Source organism: Vipera berus (assembly GCF_964194415.1).
Source record: "Vipera berus genome assembly, chromosome: 2".
NCBI classification, from domain to species: Eukaryota; Metazoa; Chordata; class Lepidosauria; order Squamata; family Viperidae; genus Vipera; species Vipera berus.
In genome coordinates, this window is record NC_138203.1 from 261,412,183 (window position 1) to 261,429,392 (window position 17,210).

At 42.6% G+C, this 17,210-nt stretch overlaps 1 protein-coding gene across 2 annotated transcripts in view; it reads left to right on the forward strand.

Annotated features, from left to right (window-relative positions):
* Positions 1–585: 585 nt before the first annotated feature.
* The window catches only part of FAM107A (family with sequence similarity 107 member A), a 43,944-nt gene continuing 27,319 nt past the window's right edge, over positions 586–17,210 (forward strand). The window contains exon 1 of one of the 2 annotated variants that reach the window (XM_081320050.1): positions 586–1,203. In XM_081320050.1, coding sequence (XP_081176176.1) covers positions 1,125–1,203 — 79 coding nt within the window. In that variant the 5' untranslated portion in view covers positions 586–1,124. The remainder of the gene's footprint in view (positions 1,204–17,210) is intronic. The other variant, XM_081320051.1, reaches the window with a different exon arrangement.

Genomic DNA, 17,210 nt, shown 5'->3' on the forward strand with positions numbered 1-17,210 from the left:
GCTCTAAACGAATACAAGCGGCCAGCGGCCAGCAAGGAATACAAAACCTTCCATTCCCCACCGCCCAGTCAGAGCCGAAGAAGCTTCTGGGATGGGATGAGAAGCGAAACGTCTTCAAAGAAAAACAAGAAGGTCCAGTTCGCCTCCTGAAAAAGCACTTTGGGGGTAATGAGTAAGAAAATCACAGAGGAACGGGACTCAAAGGAAGAGTCCTTTCCGAGGTGCGGAAGGTCTTGGTTTTTTTTTTCCCCAGGCATGTTTCCGCTGCAACCTGAGTGCCCAGGATGGCGATGACGCCGGTTTTGATTCGGCGCCTGTTGCTCGCAGCGTAGGAGTTGCGCAGCAAATGTTCCCGTTTCGCCAACTCCACGGCTCGTCGGAGGCCGCTTTCTTATAAGTCTCTTTCTCCTCAGTGTGCTGCCTGATTTATTTTATTTATTTTATTTTATTTTAATTCCATTTATATCCCGCCCTTCTCCGAAGACTCAGGGCGGCTTACAAGCTTAGCAGTAGCCTTCATTCTATGTATATGCCTGCTTATTAGGGCTTTCACACACACACACCCCAAGCGGCATTAACATTGGAGGGGAAAGTGGGGGTGGGGGTGGGGGGGGGTTTGACGGAGATCTCCCAGAAAGAAACGCACAAAGCTCCGTTCTTAATGCCGAAGTTGCACGTAAACGCCTTTTTTTTGTCACCAAGTTCCCAGCAGGAGCGAGCAAAACTGGCACAAAAGCGCGCGAAAGGCCCCCTTCCCCAAAATGTGAGCTTGCGGCTTTTTTTTTTCTTTCTTTCTTTCTTCTTTTTTTTTTTTTGCACGGCAACTCATGCCACGTTACAGGATCCGAGGAGAGAGAAAAAAAAGGTTTCGTGGGAGCGGAGCCGGGCTGGCGGGGAGGGGAAGGGAGGCGGCGGCTGTATACAGTACAACCGCTCGCGCCTTCACGTGACTCGCCGCCACTGAAAAAGAGCCGTTGCGGGAGCGAGAGGGTTTCTCCGCCGGCTGCCCCCAAAAGTCATGCCCGCTTAGAAACCCGCCGAAATACGGGAGAGGGCAGAGGCAGGGCCTTGGCGCGGCCGGAGAACACAATTAGGCAGCCTCCCAGACCCACCTTGCCGGCGCGATGACCCAGAGGAGGGGCGACCAGGTGAGAATCCCACCTGGGGCGACTGGGTTGTACCGAGCAGTGCTAGTCAAATCAGGTAAGGACGCAGCAGCCTGGGGCTGTTGTCTGAACAGCAGGCGAAGCCAATGCTGGGTTTGCAAGGTGGAGCTTGCCCACTCAGTGCACCCCTTTTCTTTGCAGGTGTGTGGATCTGCGGGATCGCCTGCTGTGTGTGTGTGTGTGTGTGTGTGTCCGTGTGCGTATGGGTGTGTGGTCTTTCCTTGCACTTCCAGTGAACCCTTTGAGTTTTGCCTGCTGAGCTGTTTCCCAATGCTCCTTCCTTCCTTCCTTCTCTCCTTTTTTTCCTTCCTTCCCTCCTTCCTTCCTTCCTTCCTTCCTTCCTTCTTTCCTTCAAAATCTGAAAACTGTAAAGTGAGTTGTGCTGAGCTTTGCAAGGCATTTTCACTGGGAAAGGCAGCCAAGAAGTTAACCCACATTTTGACATTTGTCGCACATTGTAAACTGTAACTGGGGGAGGAGGAGGTCTGTTTTAAATGACAAGTCTAGGGATAATGATGGCCTAATAATGAAATAACGAGGCAGAGGATTAAAGATGTATGGTGATAGCATGATTTCACCGCACTTATCACTGCTTAATCTTATTAGGATTTTATTTACAAAATATAATATCTATGCACTGGTTATTGGATTCCCACAAAGAATTTTTGGATTCTTATAGCTGAAAAAAAAATCAGCCTTGTTATTCCTTCCCCCTCCCCCAATAATTTTAGAAAGGCAATTTGTTACTGTAGAGTGCTTAATCCTTCAGCGAGGCATTTTAATTAATAGTTTACTAGGGAGAAGAACAAATGCACAACTCACCATACTTAACTTGGCTGCAATCTTTTGACCAGTTTTTAAAATTCAGTTTCATTTGGGGCAGGACCTGCTTTGCCACTAAGCAAATAGAAAATTAACTTGCACCCCTATATTAATTTCCAGGTGTGCTACCATGTGCACAATCAGGCTTATGTCTTTGTAGCAAAGAAATTCATTGGGGAGCTCCATGAGCAGTAGAGTTTAACGTGAATTGACTCAAGTAATCTGGGGAAGAAGTTTGGTAACCCAAGGTCACAGGTCTGCAACCCGCGGCTCCAGAGCCGCATGCGGCTCTTTCAGCCGTCTCCTGCGGCTCCCAGTCCTCTGCCATGTGCAGTCCAAAAAAAAAGTGGGACTAAAAAAGTTCAGCCAATCAGTTCAAATATGCAGGGTAGGTGCATATCTCGCCTTGGCTCCACTCTTCAGTCAAACCCTGTTCTGCGCATGCTTGCATGTATGCGCATGCGCACACATTTTTTTGCGGCTCCCAGTTTTTCATTTTGTGAGGGAACCGGTTCCGAGTGGCTCTTTCACTGTTTCAGGTTGCTGACCCCTGCCCAAGGTGAAATGAGCCTTCCAGGTGCCTTGTTGCATTATAGCTACAAGCAAATTGTGTTTGCTTAATTGCTTGATGATATATTTGCAAACCACAAAAAGATCTTCTGGAGGTTTCATACTTGGAGGATGCATGAGGATGGCTGTGATACACAAACAAAAAAGCAGTTTCTAAAGTTAGACTATGCTTGTCTGGCAGGCAGAGTCAGGGTTGGAATTGCCACAGATAAAGGAATGGTGCTATATCCCAGGTGCTTAAAGAGATAACACTACGAACAGGTTTGCCAAAGATTGGCTCAACAACCAAATGGCTGAGATAGAATTGTGCCTGGTTCCTGTGGAGTCAACCCAGTCCTGATCTAATGAGAACTCTCAACACCTATAAATTGTGGTCCCAACCCATCTTGAAGGCGCCAAAAGTGCTGCAATATTTACATAATTAAAAGTAGTGCAGATGTTTGCAGAAAGATGTCTTGCCTGAAAAGTAAGGGACAGTCACAACATGAGAGGCTTCAGTGCTAAATTCAAATCTTCATGGTTCATTTGCTACCTGACACAGCAAATCTCCTAGGAATCCAGCTTATGCCATTGTTGTTAGCAAGAGATAAAGTTTTTTTTAACCAGTCTGTTTTCAAAATAAAAAATCCAGGAGGCAGAGAATGTTTGTCCCACCTATTCTTTACTGTTCTTCTGTAGGAGCAGTAGTTTGAAAAGGATGAAACTGGATTGTTTCTCTTGGCTGCTAGCTCCATTTTTAAACAATATTAAATATAACTGCAATTTTATGGTTACATAACCACTCAAGAAGCTTACCATAGTTAAGCCAAGGTACAGTATATAAAGCACAATAGCATCAATACAATTGAAATTAAAAGCAAGTGTTGGTTGAAAGCTTGGGAGAGTGGAAGCCACACAGAAGCAAACTGTTTCTTGTGTGGGCTATAAGTGAGCTTCTGGTTACAGGAACATCTTTAGAAATGGTCTCCTTTGCTGATCTCGGTTACCAAACAGGTTTGTAATGAAAAAGGTAGCCCCTCAGATAATCAGGCCCTAAACCGGGGTAGGCAACCTCTTTTATGACTTGTGGACTTCAACTCCCAGAATTCCTCAGCCAGGCATGCTGGCTGAGGAATTCTGGGAGTTGCAGTCCACGAGTCATAAAAGAGCCAAGGTTGCCTATCCCTGCCCTAAACCATTAGGTCTTGAAAGGTCAATACCAGGTCCTTAAATTGTGTCCTAGGGGTAATAGGGCAAGCAGGGTCAATTATTCTATTCAGACATGAAGTTAGATGTACAGTTTTAACTATTTGTCAAGGCTAATCAGATTTCCCTACACAACTCACGATGGTTGTTTGAGTGAATAGAGCAGGGTTCTTCAAACTTGGCCCTTTTATGACTCGTGGACTTCAACTCCCAGAATTCCTCATCCAGCATGCCTGGCTGAGGAATTCTGGGAGTTGAAGTCCACGAGTCATAAAAGGGCCAAGTTTGAAGACCCCTGGGATAGAGTTTACTCCTTTTCAGTAATGTGTGACAGCTGTCAGGCTACTACACTTAAGTCCCCTGCAAGTACCCAAATTAAGTTGGCCTATAGTTAGTAGATGGGGCATTAGTTATGAACCTAATGCTGAGGATAGATAATGGTCAATGCAGTCCTTGATCTACCACCACAATTGAGCCCAGAATTTCTGTTATTAAGCAAAATAGTTGTTAACTGAGTTTTGTCCCTTTCTTGCCACAATTGTTAAGTGAATCACTGCAGTTGTTAAGTTAGTAACATGGTTGCTAAGTGAATATGGCTTCCCCATGGATTTTGCTTGTCAGAACGTCACCAAAGGTGATCACAAGACCCCAGGACTCACTGCAACCGTCATAAATTCATGCCAGTTGCCAAGCATCTGAACCTTGATCACATGACTGCAGTGGTCGTGTGAAGAATGGTCATAAGGCAATCAATAAATCAGAATTGAGCTGGAAGAGACCTAGGAGGTCTTCTAGTCCAGCCCCCTGCTCAAGCAGGAGTCCCTATGTCGTTTCAGACAAGTGGCTGTCCAGTTTCCTCTTAAAAACCTTGAGCAATGAAGCACCTACAACGTCTGAAGGCAAGCTGTTCCACTGGTTCAGTTGTCCTTGCTGTTAAAAAAAGGTCACTTTTTTCAACGCTGTTGTAACTTTGAACAGTCACGAAATGAACGGTTGTAAGTCAAGGACCACCTGTACAGGAAACAAAATGCAGACGGAACTTGGTAATCTCCATCCTAAACCAAGTTCTGGAGATATGTAGAAGGACAAAAGATTTTTTTTACAGCAACTGGGTTTCTGTTCAAAGCCCTGAAGAATTTCCAGAGAAGCAACAGATCTTCAAGGAGACTAGGAGATCTTATTGTTCTCTCCCTTGGTAACCTCTTTGACATCATTACAGGTAGTCCTAGACTTATCTATACAACATATCTATCACAGCTTCTTGTCAGCAAAAAGAAGGATGAGGGCTGTCTCTCACTTCTCCCTTTACTGCCTTTATTTTAACCTTGACACCAACAACTGAGTGTTCATGCAATAGACTTTCCTTGGAAACAGGCTCAATTAATAGGATGAATTGTACTGTGGTCTACAGTAGTTTACGTGGTCATCCATTGAATAGACCTAAAATGTCCACAAGACTTTTGCAAAGTTTATGTAAGTGAACCTAGAAGTCAGAACCATCTCCAACAAGGCTGAAATACCTGCAGCTCTATTGTAAATATTGTAAATATTGTAAATATTTAAAGGGTTGAGACCCACAACTCAGCTGCCTGATTTTTCCAAAAATCACAGAAGGGAATCCAGTAATATAGGATCAGCCAGCCAAGTGAGACAAGATTTCTTTCACTCCTTTGTGAGGCAGTTCCTAGGGTGTGTGGTGGTTTAGTGTGGCTTATGGGAGGAAAAGGTTTTTTAATGGAAAACTAGTCTAAGTCTCACCCTTAAAAATATGAAAAAATGTCATATTCCTATAACAACATTGCACCTATTTGAATCATCGGTGACTATGTGGAAATAAATAACCAACACATTTGTTTCAGAGTCTCGAATACTTGTTAGTTCTCTTAACACCTATCACTTGTTGGGCATTCATAGAAGCTTATTCAAGCATAGCTTTTTAATTAAATCATTCAAAGCAGAGCCTAAGGCATTTTATGTAGAACAAATCTTTGAAGAGTTATCCAGATTTGATAATCATATATACCAAGCCCTCACCCAAGACATGTATCCATATGTAAAACAGCACAAGTTCTACAGAAATCCATCCAAGACGTCCCTCTAACTCATGGTTCGTCATTGATGTAGACTTATTGAGTGTGATTGTCCAACTAGAATCATAGGAACAGAAGGAATCATAAAGGTTATCTAGTCCACTCCCAACAGGTTCTGTATCTAGGGGTACCTTAGGTAAAGGTAAAGGTTCCCCCGCACATGCATGCTAGTCGTTTCCAACTCTCCATTTCAAAGCCAAGGACGTCTCCGTGGTCATGTGGCTGGCATGACTAGATGCCAAAGGCCTCTCAGCGGCTTTCGATACCATCGACCATGGTATCTTGCTGCGACGTCTCAGGGGATTGGGAGTGGGAGGCACAGTTTTTCAGTGGTTCTCCTACCTTCTGGGACGTTCGCAGTCGGTGTTGGCAGGAGGGCAGAGGTCGACCTTGAGGCCTCTCATTTGTGGAGTTCCTCAGGGATCGGTCCTCTCGCCTCTCCTGTTCAACATCTATATGAAGCCGCTGGGTGAGATCATTCGTGGTTTTGGAGTTGGGTATCATCAGTATGCCGATGATACCCAGCTTTTTATTTCGACCCCAAACCACCCCAGTGATGCCCTCGACGTGATGTCCCGTTGCCTGGAGGCGGTCCGGGTCTGGATGGGGAGGAACAGGCTTCGGCTCAACCCTGACAAGACTGAGTGGCTGTTCATGCCGGCATCCCGGGAAATTCAGATTACTCCATCTCTTGCCATGGGGGGTGAGCTATTACCCCCCGTAGATAGGGCGCGCAACTTGGGGGTCCTCCTAGACTCACAGCTCTCGTTAGAAGAGCATATTGGAGCTGTGACTAGGGGGGCCTTTGCCCAGGTTCGCCTGGTGTGCCAGTTGCGGCCCTATCTGGACCAGGATGCCTTGCGTACAGTCACTCATGCGCTCGTGACCTCTTGTCTGGACTACTGTAATGCTCTCTACATGGGGCTGCCCTTGAAGACCACTCGGAGGCTCCAACTGGTGCAGAATGCAGCTGCGTGAGTTGTGTTGGGAGTCTCCCGATACTCCCATGTTACACCTTTGCTCCGCGAGCTGCATTGGCTGCCGGTTGCCCTCCGGGTGAGATTCAAGGTGTTGGTAATGACTTACAAAGCCCTACATGGCATGGGTCCGGATTACCTACGGCAACACCTGCGGCCGGCGTCAACTTCCCTCCGTCCAGTGCGCTCCCACAGAGTGGGCCTCCTCAGGGTGCCTCCGATCAAAGAATGTCGATTGGTGGCCCCCAGGGGGAGGGCGTTCTCTGTGGGCGCGCCAGACCTGTGGAACCGCTTGCCGGTCGAGCTCAGGATGGCCCCCGACCTTCGCTCCTTCCAGCGGGATCTAAAAACTTATTTATTTGAGCAATCCGGCCTGGTTTGATAGGTTAGGGTCGGGTTTTAACATGGTTTTTAATTACTGTTTATATCGGGCATAATATCTAATTGTTTTTTAACTTTTGTAGTTCGCTTTTATATTTATTGCCCTGTACACCGCCCTGAGTCCTTCGGGAGAAGGGCAGTATAAAAATTTAATAAATAAAATAAATAAAGGCGCACGGAACGCTGTTACCTTCCCACCGTAGTGGTCCCTATTTTTCTACTTGCTTTTTTACGTGCTTTCGAACTGCTAGGTTGGCAGAAGCTGGGACGAGTAACAGGCGCTCACTCTGCTACGCAGCACTCGGGATTCGACCCGCCAAACTGCCGACCTTCTGATCGACAAGCTCAGCGTCCTAACCCACTGAGCCACCGCATCCCTTCGAGGGGTACCTTAGTCCCACCCATATCTTCTTTACTAAGGTCAGGTGGGGAAACTTTTCAAATGTCCACCTTATTCTTGTTGTTAAATAAACTCAACCTTATGTTGAAATGTTGACAATGTTCTTTTTTTTCTCAGTCCCATTTTAGCAACATAAAAAGTAGCCTTCTATTGAGTTAGACCATCTAATCTGTAATCTCACTGACAGCTACTTCCAGAAAGGGAACTTCCTATTTTTACTTGATGATGACAGTGATTGTACCTAGAGACTTTCATATCAAAGTCTATGCCCTCATATGGCCTTTGCTCTATGTTCCATTCTCTAATCATTCATTAAGGAAAAAACACATGGTTTTGTATATATGAACAGGGATGCAGAAACAACCTATGCTAAAAATACCGCTAAGAGCTGGTGTTTGATTTCTTACTCTATTTTTTTTAAGTTTCTGCAGAATTAGATGGCCAGGGACAATGTTTTGTGATGTACCTCTTCTTTTACAAAGCAAGAAAAACCATTCATGATCCTATTTCTTCTTCAAAGAGCTAGAAGTAGCATATTTCATCTTAGGACAATCTCCCCCTGCTCAAAACCATCCTACAGATAGGTTAGGCTGACAGTAACTGCCACAAATCATCCAAAATAAGGCAGGAATTAGTATATTGGACCAGGACAAGGAAGGCTCAGAGTTAACTCCATATTCAGTCAGAAGTTGATGGAATGATATTGGGCCTCCCATCTTTCTCACCTAAAGTGATATTAGGTAGGAAAACTGGAGGACAGAATACTTTCAAGTATTAAATGTGGAAGAATGTATGGAAAGGCAGCAATTTCCCTGTTTTAGGAAAACATTGGACCAGGTATCTTTGGCCAGGATCTAATATTCTAAATACATAACCAAGAATGGTCAATGGTCAATCAAACCCAGAGAGCTTCTAGTTCAATCCTGAACTACATATAGTCGTTTTTATTAGAGTTTTATCTTGTGGTTGGGGCTTTGGGGAGAGACAAGGTTTCATGTAAGGTAGATATTTTAGGCCTAACTTAATATATTTATTTTCAAAAGAGATAGCACAATATCAAACTTGGGGATGTCCTAGTGTCTTGGCATACTAAAGACAATGATGGAAAAGTTATTAGTTATTCCGAGAATAAGTTGAAATGCTCTCTTAAGTACCATGGAGTATAGAGAGTTTTTCCTTTCCAATTTTTCAACAGCAGAGGAAAGAGAAATCTTAAATAGCCTGAAGGAAATTTGTCACAAGAGTCTTCTGTCAGGGTTAACCTTCCTTTTCTTTCTCTGTGTTGCTCTTATTGCCTGAGGATAAATATTTTTTTGTTGTTTGATGAAATGTATAGTCTGCATTTTGTTATGTGAATATGCTGACAATCACTTCCTTAATCTAAATGTCCCTGAGATGAATCTAGTTAGAAATTTCTAATCCCTGCATTAGAAGTTTGGAAGTTTTGTTTATTTGCTTGTTTTCATTTATCGGATTTTGAAACCGCCCGTCTCCCTCACCAAGGGACTTCTCAGGTTTCCATCTGGAGGAGCAATTCATGCTCATATAACCTCAGCCTAGAGATTCAGTGTGGTGTACTGATGGTGGAGTAGGATTGGGGAGACTCAGGTTATTTAGTTAGTTAGTTAGTTAGTTAGTTAGTTTTCTATACCGCCCTATTCCCGAAGGACTCAGGGCGGTTTACAGGGCAATATTTAAAAGACAATATAAATTAAGATAAAAATAGAATTAAAAAGAATTAAATTAATAATAGCCCAACAATAAAACAATGTTAAAACTTAAAACTAAAAACCCCCTCGGTCCAGGCCAGATAGATCGAAAAGCCAGGTTTTCAGGTCCCGGCGAAACGAGCGAAGGTTGGGGGCCATCCGGAGTTCCACCGGCACCTGATTCCAAAGGGCAGGCGTGCCCACAGAGAATGCCCTCCCTCTGGGGATCACCCGCCAGCATTCCCTGACCGGCGGCACCCTAAGGAGGCCCTCCCTATGGGAGCGCACAGGACGATGGGAAGTTGATGCCGGCAGCAGGTGTTCCCTTAGATAGTCCGGACCCAAGCCATTATACTCCTTCCTTAGGCATGGATATCAGCTGGGTGACCTTAGTCCAGTCATTCCCTCTCAGCCCGAAGTTAGCTTCGGGCTGTATGAAAGGCTGACTGAAAATAAAGCCTCTGTCTGCACCTTCCATTGCTGTGAGAGTGCAGTGTAAATTCTAGCAGACATAGCTTGTATCATAATGATCCAGATAAGGAATTCCCGGCTTACTGTTTATCTTTTTGGTAGATATCAGCGGGACTCCTTGTGACATGGCATGGCTTTATATGCATACAAAAGGTCAGAAGACTGGGGAAAACCTACAAAGGAGTCACACTGAACTTTCCAGAGAAAGCGGCTACTTTTGTACTTATCAGAAAGATGCCTTATTAATGCCAGTATGTTTTGCAAACCATCCCTTTCAAATGCTTCCTAGCAAATAGGCAAGAAAATTGCATTAAAATTAGTGAAATGCATATCTATCCTTTTTGCTTAACTCGCATAATCTGGTTACTTTGCTAACGTATTTTCTGGGTCTGTGCAATACTGTGTACCATAAAGTAATCTGGTTGGGTTAATACCAACATGCTGTGTCAAATATGCCCAAAACAAAGGTTAAAACTCTTCCAGATAAACATACTGTACTGTACAGCCATAACCCTCATCTCACAGAAATTATTTATACGTGAGAAGCATTCAAATCGCAACAGCTATCATTTATGTCTATAAAGCAATGAGGAAGGGGGCACTTCTGCTATACCTACGAGGACAAAAGTTTTTTGAGAGATGTACAACACTGAATAACTCATATATTTTTGAAGCAGTGCAATGGCTTACAAATTAAGGCAAAATTTAATTTAAAAATGCTTAAAGGGGATTATGTGATTCCTACATTTATTTCACATGTCATGTGGACTAGTAAAATAGTCTCACGAGACCTCAATTTGCATAATTTTGTGGGAAATGGGTATGTTGAATGGGTATGGTAACTTTAGGAATCAGACTTAACTTTAGTCATCAACTATCATAATGGTTGAGTCTGTGGTTCTTTCACCCAACCTATAAGACATATAGTTTAAAATATTTAGCCAGTTACAATTTGCTATATTATAAATATGGTACCATTTCTTCCAGAAGTGATTTTGCAAATCAGGATGTTCCATGAAATTGGGTGGACTGAGCATCCAAGACACTGTTTCTCCCCTTTCCAAAGAATATTCATTATCTACTACTAACAATGTTTATTTGTTATCTTCTTTCTTTGCTTCTGCTGCCTCAATTGTTTCTTCTAAAGCATTTGACGTGCAATTTGTCCTTCATCTAAATCTGAAAATCTCTCCCATGTGTGTGCTTATGTCAGTTTTGCACATGGAGCTGCTATTCTCAAATAACGTGACCATGCAGTTCCCATATAGAGATTTTTCCACCATGCAGGTGATCATTTTTAGATATTTTTCTATTTCCAACTTACTGTGATAACTTGAAGGAATAATTTGCTGTATCACATTGAGGATTTTATAAATTTTATAAGTCGTTTTATCTTTAACCCATGCTGTTGAATGCCATAAAAATATCAAATAGCAATGAAGTCAGAGGTTGTAGTGGGCATCAAGGGAAATGTCCATGGATATTAGGTGTCCTTACACCCCACAGTATCTTGGCTGGGCTTATAAAATTAGGTAAGTAGACAATATGCCATAGTGGTTGGATATTGCTTCTCAGTTAAGTTGATATTTTTTTCAAAGCCCTGATAGTAACATGAATATAGCCCTTACTGCAATATTCTCAAGCTAATTTCTATAAACCAAGAGCAATCCTGGCAACTTTAAGACCTGTGGACTTCAACTCCCAGAATTCTCCATCTGGCCATGCCGACTGGAGAATTCTGGGAGGTGGAAGTCCCCAAGTCTTAAAGTTGTCAAAGTTGGACACCGCTGCTATAAACTATTCTGAGAAACTAGTTCTCTTTCAAAGTATATTGGTAGCAAAAGAAGCATCCACATTTCTAGTGCTTTCTAGCAGATCTGTAATGTGGGGGCGGTAAAGCTTTTAAACCAATTAGTCTACACAATGGGTTCACCACATCAACCTGTTACAACAGCAAAAGAATAAATCAGCCATTCCTAATAGTTAATTGGGCTGGATTTTAGAAGACTCTTAAAATAGTGGGATCCTCCTCAGATGTCTTCAAATTTCACCTCAGCAATCTCCATGGTGCCTACTTTCAGAATTAGATACGGAACTGTGTTTTATTCTGTTAATGCCCATTTTACCAAGTCAAATGATTTAAAAAAAACATGTTTCTTTCACTATATCTCTCCTAAGAGGAAATCTATGTGAAAGATAGGTGTCCATTTTTAAAAGGACTAGTTTTGTGTGGAATTTTGTTTTTAAATATTTTTATTAGCCTTCCCCCCACACACACACCCCAACAACTTCCTGTTACACAAGAGTTTGTCAAAGATCAGACTTGGGAATGAAATCTTACAAGGGAGAAACTGAGTTGATATGGCAACCCTTTTTTGTATTTGATATTTGTACTTGGCAAGCGAAACGATAAGCTTTGTGTAATGGACCATGATAATGTCAGCTTTTCAGATGTAGCATCTTCATTATTAAAGGTAGCAAAATATGTGAAATGCTACTTTTCCACTGCAGGGTATTATATTTTCTCAGTGAAATAAAGGACAATTTTGGAGAGGGAAATGGATCTGAGCTTTTTATAGAATGATGGGATCTTTAATGGGCAAAAGATCTAAAGATAAATATAAGTCTATGAAGATATGTATAAGTCAAGTGCTATTGCTATTACTGTAAAAATCTGCAGTGGTCAGTCTGTGGTTCAGGGAATATGTATGAAAAATTTATCTATGGCTCTCAAGTAATCTATATATAATACAAATTCAGGAGGAAAAATTATGGCCACCTCCACAAAGCCACTGCACACGCCTCTCACTTCAGAAAGCATCCTAACCTTTTTGAATTTACTCTTTCCTTCAACATGAGGGAGGGGTGGAAACTGAGTATGCAGACCAAATGATGAAACTAAATCTTCAAGTCCTCCAGAAGATTATGAGGGTGGGAAGTCCTCATACAGATAGTCCTCAACTTATGACTTTAATTGAGCCTGGATATTATGATCATAAGTCATGAGGGTTGTAAAGTTGGGTCATCACATGACTGATCTGGGTTTGGTTTTGTTTTTTGAAGATGTCATTAAGCAAATGCCAGGGTTATTAAGCAAATCCATTCTTCTCTGTGGGCATTTTTTTTCCTGGAAATCAGGAGTAAATTCTGAAAATCAGAAGTTATTTTCATCAAAGACATTGTAAATTGCAATCATGTGAGCATGTGATGTTGCAAACAGCTGTAAATGTGGGACAGTTGCTGAGCACCCAAAATGCAATCACATGAACTTTGGAACCAGGTCATAAGTATCTTTTGGAGAGTCCATCATAATTTCAAATGGTCATTAAGCAACTGATCATAAGTTGAGGACTACCTATAACAGCCACTGTTTAGATCTTCAGATCCAAAGCTTTGCTCAATAGAGAAACCCAAATTAAATAATCCTAACAGGTAAATCCCCTTCATGGATTACTGTCTTGTCATGGCAAAGGGGCTTGCGTAATTCAATGAAGCTATGAGCTATGCCATGCAGGGCCACACAAGACGGACAGGTCATAGCAGAGAGTTCTGACAAAACGTGATCTACTGGAGAAGGAAATGGCAACCCACTCCAGTATCTTTGCCATGAAAACCCTATGGACAGTACCAAAAGGCAAAACGATATGACGCTGGAAGATGAGCTCCTCAGGTCAGAAGGCGTCCAATATGTTACTGGGGAAGAGCAGAGGGCTAGTGCTAGTAGCGCCAGAAAGAATGAAGCGACTGGGCCAAAGCCGAAAGGACGCTAAGCTGTGGATGTGTCTGGTGGTGAAAGGAAAGTCTGATGCTGTAAAGATTTTTTCTCCATAGGAACCTTGAATGTAAGATCCATGAATCCAGGCAAGCTGGACATGGTCAAACAAGAGATGACAAGACTGAACATCGACATCTTAGGAATCAGCGAACTAAAATGGACAGGAATGGGTGAATTTAATTCAGATGACCATCAGGTATACTACTGCGGGCAAGAATCCCTCAGAAGAAATGGAGTAGCCTTCATAGTCAATAAAAGAATAGGAAAAGCAATACTAGGATACAATCCCCAAAATGACAGAATGATCTCAGTTCAAATCCAAAGCAAACCATTCAATATCACAGTAGTCTTAGTCTATGTCCCAACCACTGGTGCTGAACAGGATGAAATTGACCAGTTCTATGAAGCCCTACAGCACCTTATAGAACTAACACCAAAAAATGATGTCCTTATCATTAATGGGAGATTGGAATGCTAAAGTAGGAAGCCAAAAGATAAGCGGAATAACAGGCAAGTTTGGCCTTGGAGTACAAAATGAAGCAGGGCACAGGCTGATAGAATTTTGTCAAGAGAATACAAAGGTCATAGCAAAAACTTTTCCAACAACCCAAGAGACGGCTCTACACATGGACATCACCAGATGGCCAACACAGAAATCAGATTGACTATGTGCTCTGCAGCCAAAGATGGAGAAGCTCTATACAGTCAGTAAAAACAAGACCAGGAGCTGACTGTGGCTCAGACCAGGAGCTTCTCGTTGCAAAGTTTAGGCTTAAACTGAAGAAAGTAGGGAAAAGCACTAGACCACTCAGGTATGAATTAAATCATATCCCTGTTGAATATACAGTAGAGGTGACAAATAGATTTAAGGAATTAGATCTGATAGACAGAGTGCCTGAAGAACTATGGACGGAGGTTTGCAACATTGTACAAGAGGTAGCAACTAAAAGCATCCCAAAGAAAAAGAAATGCAAGAAAGCAAAATGGCTGTCTGAGGAAGCTTTACAAATAGCTAAGGAAAGGAGGGAAGCGAAAGGCAAGGGAGAAAAAGAAAGATACGCCCAATTGAATGCAGAATTCCAGAGAATAGCTAGAAGAATAAGAATGCCTTCTTAAATGAACAGTGCAAAGAAATAGAAGAAAACAATAGAATAGGGAGAACTAGAGATCTCTTCAAGAAAATTGGAGAGATGAAGGGAACGTTTCATGCAAAAATGGGCATGATAAAGGACCAAAATGGCAGGGACCTAACAGAGGCAGAAGAGATTAAGAAGAGGTGGCAAAATTACACAGAAGAACTATACAAGAATGAGCTTAACGTCCCTGATAATCACAATGAGGTGGTCACTGACCTCGAGCCAGACATCCTAGAATGTGAAGTGAAGTGGGCCTTAGAAAAGCTGAGCAACAACAAAGCTAGTGGAGGTGACAGTATTCCAGCTGAGCTATTCAAAATCTTAAAAGACGATGCAGTAAAAGTGCTACACTCAATTTGCCAGCAAATTTGGAAAACTCAGCAGTGGCCATAGGATTGGGAAAAAAAAGTTTACATTCCAATTCCAAAGAAAGGCAGTGCTAAAGAATGTTCAAACTATCGCACCATTGCACTCATTTCACATGCTAGTAAAGTTATGCTTAAAATCCTACAAGCTAGACTCCAGCAGTATGTGGATCGAGAATTACCAGAAGTACAGGCAGTATTTTGAACAGGCAGAGGAACTAAAGATCAAATCGTCAACATACGCTGGATCATGGAGAAAGCTAGGGAGTTCCAGAAAAACATCTACTTCTGCTTCATTGACTATGCTAAAGCCTTTGATTGTGTGGATCACAACAAACTGTGGCAAGTTCTTAAAGAGATGGGAGTACCAGACCATCTTATTTGTCTCTTGAGAAACCTATATGTGAGTTAAGAAGCAACAGTGAGAACTGGACATGGAACCACTGATTGGTTCAAAATTGGGAAAGGAGTCCGGCAAGGCTGTATACTGTCGCCCTGCCTGTTTAACTTATATGCAGAGCACATCATGAGAAAGGCAGGGCTAGATGAATCAAAAGTTGGAATTAAGATTGCCGGGAGAAATATCAACAACCCTCTCTGTGGACATGCACTCTGTCGCCCTAGTTCTAGGCCTTCAGCTGGGTTTTATAAAACCTTTTAGCTTTAGACCTCCGCTGCCGTGTACAAAAAAAAGGTTCAATCAATCAATTTCAACTTCTCACGGGGGAAAAGAAGATCTCGCAGAATTGGAATTGATGAATTGAACTTTTTAGTCCCACCAAGTCTGCCATTACCACCACAGTCATGTACACCCAATGGGCCACACCACCCAATTGGCCACACCCACCCAATGGGCCACACCACCCGGCACCTGACGATACATAAGTGGTTTTGGGTTGCAGTTTGGGCACTCAGTCTCTAAAAGGTTTGCCATCATTGACCTAAGATATGCAGATGATACCACTCTAATGGCAGAAAGTGAAGAAGAATTAAAGAGCCTCTTGTGGGTGAAGAAGGAGAGTGCAAAAGTTGGGTTTAAACTTAACATTAAGAAAACCAAGTACGTTGGTACGTTGTTTGTAGTTATGTTAAAAGAGAGTTAAAGCGCATTATGAATTTGGTTAATTGTATATTATGCATAATTTTTATTTAGAATATGATTATTGTAACTATAATCCTGTATTTAGCTCTGGGAAGTGGGGGGGGGAAGTGGGTGGGTTTGGGGTGGGAGGGATTTGGGGATATATTGTAAAATTTTGTTTTTGTAAAACTCTTTAATAAAAAAAAGAAAAAGAAAACCAAGATCCTGGCATCCGGCCCTCTCAATTCCTGGCAAATAGATGGGGAAGAAATGGAGGTAGTGACAGATTTTATTTTCCTGGGCTCCAAGATCACTGCAGATGGGGACTGTAGCCAAGAAATTAAAAGACGCTTGCTCCTGGGGAAGAAAGCAATGGCAAATCTAGACAGCACACTAAAAAGCAGAGACATCACCCTGTCAACAAAAATGCATATAGTCAAGGCTATGGTCTTCCCAGTTGCAATGTATGGCAGTGTAAGTTGGACCATAAGAAAGGCTGAGCGCCAAAGAATTGAGGCCTTTGAACTATGGTGCTGGAGAAGACTCCTGCGAGTCCCTTGGACTGCAAGGCGATCGGTCAGTCCTAGAGGAGATCAATCTTGACTGCTCTTTAGAAGGCCAGATCCTTAAGCTAAAACTCAAATACTTTGGCCACCAAATGAGAAGGAAGGACTCACTGGAGAAGAGCCTACTGTAATGCTGGGAAAGGTTGAGGGCAAAGGAAGAAGGGGACGACAGAGAATGAGGTGGCTGGATGGAGTCACTGAAGCAGTAGACATGAGCTTAAATGGATTCCAGAAGATGGTAGAGGACAGGAAGGCCTGGAGGAACGTTGTCCATGGGGTCGCGATGGGTCAGACACGACTTCACAGCTAACAACAACAACAACAACAGGTAAATGCCTAGTCTCCAATTGAAGACATGCAGTGAATGAAAGCTCTCACAGTCATTCTCCTATCAAACTGTTTTACTGTCAGATAGAAACTTTTTCAACATTTATTTGGAATCTGCCTTCTTATAACTTAAATCCATGTCTCTGTGCCATCTTCTCTGAAGTGAGAGAGAACAAGTCTTGAACTTCT